At 39.7% G+C, this 15430-nt stretch overlaps 1 protein-coding gene across 1 annotated transcript; it reads left to right on the top strand.

Moving 5' to 3' along the window:
• Nucleotides 1-1104: 1104 nt before the first annotated feature.
• Nucleotides 1105-11951, top strand: LOC105904536. Its single transcript, XM_031584976.1, has 11 exons — nt 1105-1336; nt 1615-1729; nt 2994-3129; nt 3722-3761; nt 4277-4333; nt 5362-5454; nt 6497-6595; nt 6996-7079; nt 9514-9702; nt 10079-10272; nt 11345-11951. The coding sequence occupies exons 2-11, from the start codon at nt 1650-1652 to the stop codon at nt 11396-11398; spliced, it is 1026 nt and encodes a 341-aa protein (XP_031440836.1). The 5' UTR covers nt 1105-1336; nt 1615-1649; the 3' UTR covers nt 11399-11951.
• Nucleotides 11952-15430: the final 3479 nt, after the last annotated feature.

Genomic DNA, 15430 nt, shown 5'->3' with positions numbered 1-15430 from the left:
ATGGCTTTGTATCAGATCGCCAGGTTATTGCTCGCAGGTTGTGCCTTATGCATACCTTGGGATACTCAGGAGTAGGTTGCCCATTCACAAAATCTGTACGTCTGTAAAATTGCACGCTGAGCTATCCTGGCTAGAGATAGCAAACGCCAGCAGCATAAATACAAAGTGTTCGTTAAAAGTTCTGTTCAATGTTGTATCAAGCATAAATACAAAGTGTTCGTTAAAAGTTCTGTTCAATGCTGGCGTTTGCTATCGCTAGCTAGGATAGCTCAGCGTGCAATTTTAGACGGTAACATTAACATTTTGACGGTAACATTTTGATTTTAACATTAACACTTTAGTTGGAGAGACTTGTTATGTACTTGTAGTGGTAATAATACAAGTTGTCATGAACCATAACTGTTTGGGGATGTTCTCTCAACTAGATAGTTAGTTATCATACCTAGCTACCATACATAGATATCATAGCTAGCTGCAAGCAGCTTATTTTACTTTGGAGCAGACATATGTGTGTTTTTCGATTTTTGAGTTGGGAGTTGGGTCTCCCACACTGTTTAATCCACCGCCGGCACCTTTCCTCCTGTGTTTTGGGCTTCGGAAATGCCGAAAAAAACGACGCATCCCTCTAATCTCTGTGTCAGATCTAAAAGTCCCTTAAGCACACTGCTTAAAAGCACACTGCTTCACCATGCTGCTCAGACCTCAAAGTTGTCGGACCTTCTTCTCTTAGTAGCGGTTGCTAAGGTATGATTGGACGAGGGCCGTTCTAGGGAGGAGTTTCGCGATCGGTCAATTAAGCCATAACCGTTCATTCAAAGTTCTAATAATTCCAAAAGACGTTGACAATGGAACTATTTTTTTGTTGCGGAGAAACAATGGCGAAATAAACATTTTTTAATCAATAACTTCGTGTTTAAATGGTAATTGGTTGACTATAAAATTGTTTTATAAAAGCAATATAGTACTCGTGCGAGTGGGGTAGGTAAGTGATATTAATTGGTTGACTATAAAATTGTTTTCCTACCCCACTCGCACTCGTACTATATTGCCTAATTAACCCATCCTGCTCCATATGCATAATTTGTCATGGTATTCGCGTGCGCAAGTTGAGGGTTTCATCACACGGAAGTTGATCTAAAGTTGGTTGGAAAATCGACAGACGCAAGTCTGTAATACGGTTTTTGAATGTCGAATTACCAATGTTTGATATAAAACCAACGTAACCACGGTGACCCTGACCACGTCGTCAAACCGAAACTGGATGTGTTTGTGAAGGCTTGGGACTGACGGCATAGCTATTATTTTGTTCCCACCGACCAATACTGCCATCCAAGAGGTAGGTTTCAGACAGGCCATTCCGTTTTATTGCGTAAATTATTTGTTGGTGGTTGTTAAATAACAATCAAGAACACTCACATCTTCTAAATCGGGTGACTGCCGAGTATAAGGATATTTAACCTATTCGGGCAACCCCTTTTGACTACACTGTCAGCTAGTTCTGCACGCTGTGTAAGAGGGACTATTTCTCAATTGATAACATAGCATTCTTGATCTAACGCCTAAACTTGGAAAATGAATACATCTCGTGAATATCGAACCATCTCTTTTGTTCAGGAGAAAGGCAACCAACACCAGAGGAACAATTTATCATGAGTCACAGTCTGAACATGGAAGGTACTGCTAAACAACAGCAGGAACACAATAATGACTGTCAGACGAACAAGACAGAGTGAGTAAACCACAGCAAATGCACAGCACATTATAGGGAAACTTCGGGATTTTTGTTTAGCCCGATCGAGATTTCACTATGGACAAAAACGAAAAAAATGGGTTCAGTATTGAGATAGAACGTTATAACTGGTGTTCCAGTTTAACAGGTAGCCATGTTGTCTTGTGAGATTTGCATGTGTAGCGACCGAAGTCCATGTGTTGAACGCCAGATGTTGTCGTGCGCAGATTCGTAGTTTTCACGAATAGCAGGCCTACTTGTGTGCCTGTGGCAGTGACGACGAGATGTTGAAGACCTTGTCGAACAATCATGAACATCACCAGTTAATGTAAAATGCATATCCGTGTCAATATCATCTACAGACAACAATACGAAACACACGGGCCAAACATGTAATAATGAAGTCCTGCGACGGGATGCGTCTCGTCATGTACTGTAAATCTCAGATGGGTGATTGCCTGGCCACTGATCTGCTTTAACAACGCTACGCTTTACCTGCATAACTCTTGTCTACTGTGTCTGTTTAGTGTTTACTTTTTATTTGTTTTACCTGTGTCTGTTTACTTGTTTGACCTGTGTCTGTTTACTTGTTTTACCTGTGTCTGTTCACCTCAACAACTGTAGGAAAATTACAGGTCTATCTCGGTACGGATCCTTTCCATGTAGTCAGACACTTATAATAACATTATGAGCCTGTTTGTGTTGGAAAATCGTTGCAGACCCCATACACCCTGGACATAATCTGTTCCAACTGCTCCCCTCTGGCGGGTGCTACAGATCTCTGTACACCAAAACCACCAGACACAGGAACAGTTTCTTCCCCCTTGCCATCACTCCAATGAACAGTTGACTACAAATTATTATATTTTATTATTATATTTTATATTATATTTATTTATTTTATCCTAAACTGTTGTGTTAAACTCTATAATTTCAGTGTAAGTACATTGAGAGCCACTAAACCCGGAGTCAAATTTCTTGTATGTCAAAATGTACTTGGCCAATAAACATGATTCTGATTTACTTTGACGCAGATGCATGCCCCATAGGATTACATTATCCGTTTTGGGGTTGCCAGTTATAGTGATGTCAATCGTTGCACAAATTTAGACCCAACAGATGAGAAAATAGGGTCCAGGTTAAAAAAGATCTCGATGTTTCCTCTGAAGTGATTGACAGCTAACACTATACATTTCTTGGGGCGGATATGTTTGCTCTCTAAAGTGACAAAGTAGAACCATCTGAAAACGTTTCATTTCAACAGACACTGGCTACTCAAATTCGCTGAAATGGTAGGACAGAGTATCTGTCAGAAGCACAAAGACGAACTGGACCTCTGGAGGCCAACCTGTTTTTTTTGCGCTTGTCAAGAAGATGAGCTATTTCCCAAGCTAATGCAGGTACAGACACAAAAAGACATATTCCTGTCATCCACAAAGCAGTGAGTAACACCAGTATGTTTTTTACATGTAAATGTTTCTGTAGCTGAACTGGCAGAGGAAGATGCTAACAACACCACAGTCATAGATTGAAATACCATGTAACCTAAACTCTTACAGCCTACTGTATGTTGCCTGTTTAATGGATATTGGCTGTTTAATTGTTCAAAAGTAACAACACATTGTGTAAAAAAAAATATAAAAATTTCAGGCATTTTAGGCACTGTAAGAGCCTACCGTTTATTGCCAGTGAGCTGTGAATGGCTCCTCCTTTTCTTTTTAGCAGTCACTTTGGAAGTTTCTGGAGACTTTAGTGGCAAATTGACAGACATTCTTTTTTTCACACAGTATTTCTTTTTGTGATACTGTAAAACAGTTATGCTCCAGATTTCCAAAACGGTATGGCATGATCATAATGAGTTTTTAGAATTACAATTTTTTTTTTTACTGTTGCCTAACCCTTGACATCTATAGGCTCTATCAGTGTCATGACGCTATCGCCTATAACAAAAAACTGCCTATGATATAACATGAGGTCTTTTAATATCTAAAGGTGTTTCTGAAGAAAAAAATAACACCGTCTGGGGAAAAAGGTGAGTAACATGTACTGACTACATTTTATATGAAGAAACCGGAACTAATATGGAACAAATAGGAGCCCTCAAAGTTGGAATATCTAAATATGGTTGCCCCTCATACACCTTTATGTGGCTTGATGTGCCACACACACCACCTTTATAATAACGGACAGATTTTAGTGCCTGTTATAGGCGTACTTTCATTGTAATGTGCAAAATATGGCATGGTAAGGTATATGTTACGCCCCTCTGCACCCCCACTGGCCTTGCAGTGGCAGTGCCACAGTGTTTGGGTGGTGCATGGTCATAATTTGCTTCATGAAAGCCATGTAAAGTTATCTTATCAGGATACAGTCAGTATTGCCGTATCACATTATTTCACCCATTTCTGCTAAGAATGATCATCGGAGAAGGATGGAAGTTGCATCTGTGTCTTTGCTAGTTTGTAGAATTGCAATTAATAGTACATGCTGTCATGCTTATGTAAACTAAAATGTTCAATATCTAATGGCAACATCTGACCTGGCCAGATGGTGACGAGAGACATTCTGATGACAAGGAACCCTCCACTGCCTCTACCTCTCAAGGTATGGTTTAAAATATGACAATTACTCTGTAATTAGTCTGAGGTTATTATTAAAGGGGTGTATGTGTCCATACACATACAGTACATGCATGTATTAATGCGATTGTACAAAGATAAAAATGATTAAGAGGATGTTAGGAAAAATGAATGACCTATAAAAAACTATAGACTGCAAAATACCTGCATAATGTAACTTCAATGTTTCAGTTGAACCAAATGTGTTTCCATCTGATCTAAAATATTGTGTGATTGACGTCCATAATAAGGGGCAGATGTTGAATGTTAGACCTGTTATAGGCGTAATTTAATCGCAGTGTGCAGCTAAAAACATGGCATGGTATGTGTTACGCCCCTCTGCACCCACACTGGCTATGCAGTGGCAGTGCAACAGTGTTTGGGTGGTGCATGGGCATAATTTGCTTGATGAAAGCCATGTGAAGTTATCTTGTCAGTATTACCGTATCACATTACTACGCCCATTTTTTTTCTTCTTTCATCTGAAGGATGAAAGTTGCATCTACGTCATTGCTATATTGGATCGTTGTAAAAAATAGAACAAAGAAACTGCGTAGACAAAGGCAAACTCTCAAAAACTGGTCAAATTGACCCACGACAGAGAAAGAGATTGTGTTCATGGTTACCCTTCATACATGTTTATGTGGCTTGATGTGCCACACACTGCACCTTCACATCAGGACAAGAGGGCGGTGCTACCAGATAAGTAGGCATACTGTATATCAGACAGTAAAATTAACAATAATAACTATAATAGGCATAATATGAATACCTCAGGGCTTGTAGACATAGAATGTTCACAATTGTAGAATGATGAGTTCTAAAGAGATGAATCTTTAAACTCTGATACTCCATGAATGTGCCATGGCTGTCAGGTGATCAAATAGCACTAAGTAGGTCATTTCACTGTTAAACCAGGTGTTTACCTGAATGTTTCAATGTTTTCTTGGTGATGTTTGGGGATATGCTATTGCTGGTCTAGATTGTTGAGGTAAATGTACACTTGCTCTATAGATATCATCATGCAGAATTTAAGCCTTGGCCAGAAAAGAAGTCTGCCTAATGAGAATGATGGTGAAGTCCAATCCACCGCCTCCGCCTCTGAAGGTATGGTTTAAAATATGACGATTACTTTGCAGTTAGTCTGAATGTATTATAAAGGGGTGTATGTGTCTGTATATGCATGTACTATATGTATACAATCACATTAATACAAAGATAAAAATGATTAAGAGGATGTTAGGAAAAATGACTTACCTATACAAAACTATAGACAGCAAAATACCTGCATAATGTGACTTTAATGTTTCAGTTGAACCAAATGTGTTTCCATCTGACCTTAAATATTGTGTGATTGACGTCAATAATAAGGGGCAGATGTTACATGTTAGCGCCCGTTATAGGCCTAATTTCATCTCTGTGTGCAACTTAAAACATGGCATGGTATGTGTTACACCCCTCTGCACCCCACTGGTCTCGTAGTGGCAGTGCAACAGTGTTTGGGTTGTGCATGGGCATCATTTGCTTGATGAAAGCCATGTAAATTTAACTTGTCAGTATTACCGTATCACATTACTTCGCCCATTTCTGCTCATAATGATGATGGGAGAAGGCTGGAAGTTGTATCTACTTCATTGCTAGTTTAGAGTGTTTTAATTAATAGAAACAAAAAAGCTGCCAAGGCAAAGGTCAACTCTCAAATACCGGTCAAATTGACCCAGGAGAGAGAAAGAGATTGTGTTCATGGTTACCCTTCATACACGTTTATGTGGCTTGATGTGCTACACACTGCACCTTCACATCAGGAAGAGAGAACGGGTCTACCAGATGAATAGGCGTACTGCATTGTATATCAGACAGTACATTTAACAATAATTACTATAATAGTCATAATTATGAATATTTTTGGACTTGTAGAACTTAGAATGTTCACAATTGTAGAATGATGAGTTCTAAAGAGGTGATCTTTAAACTCTGTGTTACTCCATGAATGTACCATGGCTGTCAGGTGATCAAATAGCACTAGGTAGGTCATTCCACTATTAAGCCAGTTGTATACCTGAATGTTTCAATATTTTCTTGGTGATGTTTTTGGGATATGCTATTGCTAGGCTTGAGTGTTTGGGGTAAAATTGCATTTCCTGTTTAGTTCTTAGTAAGCAGAATTTAAGCCTTGGCCAGAAAAGAAGTCGACCTAATGAGGATGATGGTGAAGTCCACTCCACCGCCACCACCTCCACCTCTGAAGGTATGGTTTAAAATATGACAATTAGTCTGAAGTTATCATTAAAGGGGTGTATCGGTCTGTACACATATAGTACATGCATGTACAACCACATTAATACAAAGATGAAAATGATTAAGAGGATTTTATGAAAAAATAATTACAGATAAAAATATGTAGACTGCAAAATACCTGCATAATGTTTTGGGATATGCTTTTTCTGGGCCTGATTGTTGGGGGTAAAATTGCAATTCCTCTATAGTCTTATTCAGCAGAATTTAAACCTTGGACAGAAAAGCAGTCGACCCGAATGAGGATGATGGTATATTCCACTCATGCAAATTAACTGATCTTGTGGGCTTCATGCTGTCATGCTTATGTGAACTATAATGTACAATATCTTTGTATTTTCTGACCTGGCCAGATTCATGGGTTCATGTGGCCCGGTCAGATTGTGATGAAATGCCTTCTGAAGACAAGCAATACTCCACCACCTCTAACTCTGAAGGTATGGTTTAAAATATGACAATTACTTTGCAGTTAGTCTGAAAGTTATTATAAAATGGTGTATGTGTCTGTACACACACAGTACATGCATGTAAAATCACATTAATACAAAGATAAAAATGATTAAGAGGATGTTAGGAAAAATGGACTTACCTATACAAAACTATAGACAGCAAAATACCTGCATAATGTGACTTTAATGTTTCAGTTGAACCAAATGTGTTTCCATCTGACCTAAACTATTGTGTGATTGACGTCCATAATAAGGGGCAGATGTTACATGTTAGCGCCCCTTATAGGCCTAATTTCATCTCTGTGTGCAACCTAAAACATGGCATGGTATGTGTTACGCCCCTCTGCACCCCACTGGCCTTGTAGTGGCAGTGCAGCAGTGTTTGGGTTGTGCATGGGCATACTTTGCTTGATTGTCCTCACCTGAGAAGGTGTGGATGAAAGCCATGTAAATGTATCTTGTCAGCATACAGTCAGTATTACCGTATCACATTACTTCATCCATTTCTGCTCATAATGATGATGGGAGAAGGCTGGAAGTTGCATCTTCTTCATTGCTAGTTTGGAGTATTGCAATTAATTGAACAAAAAAGCTGCCTAGGCAAAGGTCAACTCTCAAATACCGGTCAAATTGACCCAGGAGAGTGAAAGAGATTGTGTTCATGATTCCCCCTCATACACGTTTATGTGGCTTGATGTGCCACACACTTTACATCAGGAAGAGAGGAAGAGTCTACTAGATAAGTAGGCCTGCATTGTATATCAGACAGTAACATCTAACAATAATAGTCATAATATGAATATTTTTGGGCTTAGAATGTTCACATTTGTAGAATGATGAGTTCTTAAGAGGTCAATCTTTAAACTCTGTTGATACTCCATGAATGTACCATGGCTGTCAGGTAATGAAATAGCACTAGGTACGTCATTCGACCATTAAACCAGTTGTTTACCTGAATGTTTCAATATTTTCTTGGAGATGTTTGACGTCCATACCAAGGGGCAGATGTTACATGTTAGTGCCTGTTATAGGAGTAATTTCATCGCTGTGTGCAACTAAAAACATGGCATGGTATGTGTTACGCCCCTCTGCACCCCCAGTGGCCATGCAGTGGCAGTGCAACAGTCTTTGCATTTACATTTACATTTATATTTAGTCATTTAGCAGACGCTTTTGTCCAAAGCGACATACAAAGGAGAGAACAGTCAAGCTAAGAGCAATAAAAACCTGGTGTAACAATAAATACTACTTTACATAAGAAATAGAAAAACGACATAGAAACAAAAAGAAGTGCAGGGTTGTAACTGCTGTAAGTGCAAGTTAAGCACTAGTCAAGGTGCCAGTTAGGAAGGGAGGTGCTCTCTGAAGAGTTGGGTCTTCAAAAGCTTCTTGAAGATAGAGAGAGACGCCCCTGCTCTGGTAGTACTAGGCAGTTAGTTCCACCAACGTGGAACTAAAAATGAGAATAGTCTGGACTGCCGTACTTGCACAGACGGCAGTGCCAAACGACGCTCACTAGAAGAGCGCAGTATCCTGGGTGTAACATTTGCCCTTACAAGAGCATTTAGGTAGGTGGGAGCAGAGCCAGCAAGCACTCTGTAGGCAAGCATAAGTGACTTGAACTTAATGCAAGCAGCTACAGGCAGCCAGTGGAGCTCAATGAGTAGCGGGGTGACGTGTGCCCTTTTCGGTTGGTTGAACACCAGACGCGCCACTGCGTTCTGGATCTTCTGTAGTGGTTTCACCACGCAAGCCGGCAGGCCCATTAGGAGGGCGTTGCAGTAGTCAAGGCGGGAACTCACCAAGGTTTGCACCAGCAGCTGGGTGGCATACTGGTTTAGGTACGGTCTGATTTTGCGGATATTGCATAGCGCAAAGCGGCACGACCTGGAGACAGAGGCGATGTGGGCCATGTAGGTCAGTTGGTCATAAATAATGACCCCGAGGTTTCTTGCTGTTTTGGATGGAACAAGAGATAGGGAGTCAATATTTATATTGATGTTGTGGTAGATGACCTGTTTGGCTGGAAAGACCATCAGTTCCATTTTGGCCAGGTTCAGCTGAAGGTGGTGATTTTTCATCCATGTGGATAAATCAGCAAGACAGTCCGAGATCTGCGCCGAGACAGTGGTCCTCAGGAGGGAAATGGGCATAATTTGCTTGAGATGCTCTGAGATGAAGAGCCTCTTTGCCTTCAGAAGGGGGCTTGCATTCTCACCATGTTTTTGAGGCTGGTGCTCACTATTGTTTTATAATTTGCATATTTATCCCCTAAAATTCAAGTCAACTTATGTAATCATTGAAATAAACCCTGTTTTTGTAAACTCCTTGGTCTGTGTCTAACTTATGGTTTGGCTCGTTATGAGCCTAAAATTCCAACATATAGCACCTTTAATAACTACTGATGGAATTTGGATTCTAGGGCCTTCAGCGAAGACATATTACACTCTTGCTCCTGGAAAGTCGGCAGAATACTCTAAGGATATCAAAACATGGCTCAAACACCTGTCTGAAGTGAAATCGATACAGAGTTGTGATATGATCCTGGCTACCTGCATGGTTGTGTCTCGTGTTGGAACAGATGTTGAAGCAGCACTGAAAGACATCCCTGGTATGAAGCACAACATTTGATATTGTTATTATGTTTGATTTAAGGTGCTGATCTTCATATGAGCGGCCATAACACATGTAGTAGTTTGTAGTAGATAGTCCTAGCTAAATGTGACCTGATGTGTAGACTGGATTGACAGCCTAGCTGATGGTATGCACATGCTGATCCAGTATAGAGTTGTAGATGTTAGATCACCAAAAGTGTTACCTGAGTTGAATAGATAATTTTGGGCCAAAAGGTGTTCAGAAGCGTTAGTCTTTTTAGTTGTTATATATCTGGTTAACATTAAGTGTGTGATACTTATAGCCCCTAGTGACATGTATGTGCAGTTTTCTCATCAGTCTTTTATCGTTCTCCTGTTTTACTTTCTGAACAGAAGCCAAGCCGACCATTCTGGTGGTTATGCACCATACCTTTGATCCTGATTGTGTACTACCAGACAGCAGTAGGTTTACCAAAAGGGAGGACATGCTCATTGTGGACTGTCTGTTTAATGAGGATAATGGATTATTGAGATGTGAAAGAAATGGCATTGCACAATCTACAATGCTGAAATGGATCAACGCAAAGGTAATTCCTGCAGTGTGAAGTTTTTTTTAATTTTGAGAAAACACAACCTCAGTTAATCTTCCTTAACAAGGCAGACTACACAGAAAATAGTTTCCAATAACTGGCATTTCAACTATTATTTGTTATGCCCTCCTTATTTTGAGAAAAAAACCCATTTGAATTTTAGGTAACACTCTACTTTAGTGAACAAATGTTAGCAGTTAACACATAATTAGCTATTAATTAACTATCTGTGTAAGTGCTGGATAAAGTCTGCATTAATCAGCATTAGGCCTGTATTCACCAATTTCTTATTCTCATTGAATATGTATTTATGTATTAATATATTTATTCTGGGTACAAATCTTTAATAACCAACTAATTTTGAGAGGAATACAAATAGAGAGTTTGTAGCTTCCTAACACATTGTCTGAATATTTTACGTATAGGGACAAAATTATTGCAGAATAGGTTTTCCTATCATTGCTCCAGCAGGTCCAAGTAATGGTAATTGTACTCACCCAGGCTGCTAGTGGTGACTGGGAGGCAGGGCCCCTGCAATGAGCAATGAGTGCACTTCAATCAGTGATGCCTACATAATATATCAGTACTGACCCAACATGAGTTCCCTGTTCTAAAGTGAAGGATTACTTTCCATATAATCAGACTGAAATTATGAAAATGACCCACTACAGACACATTCATCCTAACTGTAAATACAATAAAATAAACTGTAAATATCTCATTATTCCTTTAATTAATGGTGCTTAATGCAGACCTTATTGGGAACTTATACAGAAACACTTATTAGTGTGTTAATGGCTAACATTTGTTCCCTAAAGTGTTGCCTTTAATACTTAATTTTTAGTCTTTGTGTTTTTACCCTCAGGAAGTATGTAGTTTTACTTTATATTCACATATTTTGTATCGCTTATATATACAATATGAGGTATCTTGTTTTTAAATCTCTTAGCATTTGTCTGACAGTGACTGTGTGTAGATTGTGTCTGTACCTTTGGAGAGAGTTAATACATACTGTATATAGACAGATGGATGGATGGACATGCCACAACTAAACACTCTGATATTCCAGGTGTCCATTAAAGAAACACCATGGACTGTTTCCTCATTCTTTGGTTGGTCCTGATGTCTATGAAGTGATTTGAAGTCGGGCCTTGGAGGATCCCATGATCATCTTCTTATGTTGTTTTTATTGAAATTGTTAAAATATTAAGAAGTGGAACAGATGAATAGCTACACAAAGCATGACCCAGAGCGGTAACACTTTCTATGCAGGCCATGTCTAATGATTTAGGCATAAATTCATAATGCAATTATATAATGCTATGCAATATAATATAATGCAATCATAAGGTATTGTAATAAGTACAAACAAGCATTAGACTCTATAGCAATGTCACTGTGCTGATGCATTTGAACAATTTATGATTAGAGACTGCACAAGATGGAATAATAGTTAGTTATAGTTATTTTTAATGTAACATAGCATGTCTCTGCTAGCTTTAAGTGTAGTATGAAAATGTCCTTACCAGTATTAAATAGAATAGGCAGGCATAAGATAATATAGACAAAAAATAAAGTGAGACATTTTGCTCAGGAGCAAAAAAAAAGCACATTTTATTCATGTAACATCAATTTCAACATTCTTTGTGCAGAAAATAAAAACCAGTGCATCCAAATTACTTGCATCTGTCTTATTAATGTAATGTCAATTTCAATACACCCTAAAGCAACTGTTTGTTTTTTATTTTAAATTATTTTCACACATTGTGCTATTGCTATCCATTATGTTTACACAGGGTCTAGGTTCAACTTGAAACTGCATTTCAATAGTTCAAGCATTTTTTTTATAAAGCTAGCTCATCACTGTAACAGCACCTTAATGGCCAACAGAAAAATACTGAAAGCAATTGAGGTTTTAGTTAGAAATTGGCCGTAGATTACAGCAATTTAAATTACACTCTTTTCGCAAGAAGCAAAAAAGATTCAGTTTTTCCGTGCAACTGTCGGTTACTACAACACCTATGGAAAGTGGGTAAAGTTATTAAGATTAAAGACTCTTCCCAACGACATTAGGTGGTTATGCTCCTCTCATTGCTTGTACTCACTGGCAAATTAGCTAATACATCGATCCTGAGAGCTTTTTTACATCTTTTTTTTTAAATACCTTAACTGTTAATGGTGAGCAAGAACTTGGAGCTAAATGCTGATTGGCAGTCAATGTGACAACAGAATGATTAGAAATGTAATAACACAGTATTTCATCATGGTTGTTGAGCCTTTGTATGCTAATTAAAATTCAAGTTAGATTATTTTGATTCAAACAGAAAGGTCAATACTTTTATAATACAGTTTTTCTCAGTTGCTTTGGTCAATTTCTCAGATCAGAAGCGAAATTCTCAAAAATCATCTAGTCACTTTTGCACATCAAACATCAATTTCTCATTGTTTTGCACATTTTGAAAATACTTTTGCGCTACAAAAAATCTACGTATGTATTCAGTGTCTACATCATGACATGCAAATGGTTTAAACCAGTTATCATTATGTGTCAACTATATGCTTTATCAGTTTCGGTGGCATTGTGTTTTTGGTATGGTACAGATTATTTATTTATTATTGTGTTTCTTTTCTCCCTCAGGTTGACCTAGAAAGAGGCTGACCTGGTAACCATAGCAACAACCATAGCAATGTATTTATACTTGAGAAAAGTATTGACGACCTGTGCTGCATTAACTGCCCCAGACAATATTGTTGCCCTCCTCCAACCTCAGCAGCTGGAGTGCAGAGGGTACGTCACCTGGACCACCACATCACCACAGCTTTGCCCAAGCATTACATACACATGCATATCTATCTTTGGCCATGTTTGTTTGACATACGGTACATACTGGCACCTGGACTGTACTCAGTCAGCCTAAATCATGAGATTTTATCATTCTATTATCCATAGCGCTGAGTTGAACATGGGTGACATGACCATCTCCTTCTCCCTGCAGGCTGCTCAACCTGGGGCAGACCTGCTACCTAAACGCCACACTGCAGTGTCTGCTCCACCTGCAGCCTCTCTGCACTCAGCTGCTGGTGCAGGAGGAGGTGTGGAGGATGGCGCCAGAGGCACTGCTGCTCAGGTAGGATCAGCGCTCTCTCTCTCTCATACACACTCACACACAGCTCCACGTCCGGCTCAAAAACTGACTTTGTGAAACTGACCTAAAAACATGAGTTCGTTTGTAGGACTGGTACTCCTCAGAGGGTCCTGTGAAATGGACATGAAGGCAGCTGTACTACTGGAGTTCAAGGACCAAATCTCCCTGCACAACCAGGAGTTTGAGGGGAACTCACAGAACGTGAGAACTTACGGCATATACATGGACAGAAACATACAATGACTTAGCAATGTCCACACATGCACATACCATACATATGTGCAAGCTACAGTTATTCGTTTATCAAGCCCAGGATCATGGTGTGGTTATGCCAGCTGAGGTAGAGGAGCAATGCTGCCTCTTTTATTATTATGCTTGTGTGACATGTATGGATATTCATCTATTTGTGTGTTTTATATCGGCATTCATGAGTAGGACGCCAATGAGTTCCTCACAGAATGTCTACTGCTGCTAAGGGTCATCGGCCAGGCTCTGTTCTCCTTCCAGCTCCAGTATATAAGAACTTGCCAGAGGTCAGTGCTGCTTACACTTAAAGACCTTACACATAAATACAAGTTCCCAGAGAATTGTGCTCCTCAGTGATACTTTGCTTATCTTTTCTGCAGTGTGTGTGTGTGCGTGTGTGTGTGTGTGTGTGTGTGTGTGTGTGTGTGCGTGTGCATGTTGAGCAGCTGTGGAGTTGAGAGCATGAGGGATGAGGTTAACACCATGCTCTCCCTCGACCTGGTTGTACAGGGATCGATAAGAGACAGCCTCCAGCTCTTTTTCACTGTACGTATTACCACACACGTCTTACAAACAAACTCATACACACACACACACACACACACACACACACACTTCACACTTGTTTTTAATATCCACAGGAATCAAATGTGTAGTTCCGAGTCAAGGCCGGATTAACCATTAGGACAACTGGACAACCCAGGGGCACATGACAACAAAGGGGCCCTGGACAACGTCAACTAAAATGTTATATCACGTTATGAACGCAGTCCTTACTTTCCTTAATGTGAGCAGTTTATTGCAACTCGTTCGATCAAAATATTATGTTAAATCACGTCAAAAACAGTGTTTGTGTAGTCTAGCCTGCACAAATGCCGCTTGGGGCTTGCCAGCTCTACGCCGCGGACACTGCGAGCGAGAGTCACGTGACTTGAAGCGCTGCGGCTGGAGGAGAGCGTCCTATGGGGAGAAGCAGTGCAGCAAGATAGAGAAGCAGTTAAGCGGGAGTGCAAATGTGAGAAGTTTTAAAAGTAAATATAGGTCATTAGGCCTCATAATTGTTTGTGTAGTCATGAGTTCAGTCTTTAAGGGAGGCCAGTTGTAAGGTCCATTTGTTTAAGTAAAATAATAAGGATATATAGTAGTGAAGTGATCAACATTAAATGTTGAATTGTGATACAATAAACATGATCTTGACTTTAAAATTACATGCAACAGTGTAGCCTTGAGCCTTGTTGCCCAGGGCACAGAACATTGTTAATCCGGCCCTGTTCCGAGTGTTGTGAGGGTCATGGGTCAACCTTGAGGTGTCATTTCCACACTCTGCCTCAGTGAGTCTGAAACCTTCACTGTGTAACTCCCTTATGAATGTTTATTTTTTGATACAGGACAGTTTCGACCTTCTCAGGTCTTCATCAGAACCTTCATTGTTAACCCAGACCGTCTATAGGCGGTTTACCACATTCATTAACCAATACGATTTCACACCAACTTTAATCACAATTTTATCCATTTTTTCATGTCATGTTTTCTCCCCTGTTTTTCTGTTCCCTTTCTCCTCTCCTCTTTCTCTTGTTTCTCTTCTCCCTTTCCTACGTGTCTTTCTGTAGGGTGTTGATCCTCCACCTCAAGAGGTTCTGTCCCCTGACCCTCGCCAAACAACACCAGGCGCTTACACTGGACTCCATTCTGGACCTGAGGACACTAGGGGAAAGGTGAAAATGCATATAATGTAGACAGACAGACAGACAGACAGTTCTAAA

The sequence above is a fragment of the Clupea harengus genome, chromosome 18 (genome assembly GCF_900700415.2).
Source record: "Clupea harengus chromosome 18, Ch_v2.0.2, whole genome shotgun sequence".
Lineage (NCBI taxonomy): Eukaryota > Metazoa > Chordata > Actinopteri > Clupeiformes > Clupeidae > Clupea > Clupea harengus.
This window is presented reverse-complemented; position numbering and strand designations above follow the sequence as displayed.

Bases quoted from the DNA above. Each gene is read 5' to 3' on its own strand.
- LOC105904536 (XM_031584976.1), top strand. From the start codon at position 1,650: ATGAGTCACAGTCTGAACATGGAAGGTACTGCTAAACAACAGCAGGAA. The intron at 3,130-3,721 runs GTACAGACACAA...TAATATCTAAAG, and splicing joins TATTTCCCAAGCTAATGCAG to GTGTTTCTGAAGAAAAAAAT. The intron at 7,080-9,513 runs GTATGGTTTAAA...TTTGGATTCTAG, and splicing joins CACCACCTCTAACTCTGAAG to GGCCTTCAGCGAAGACATAT.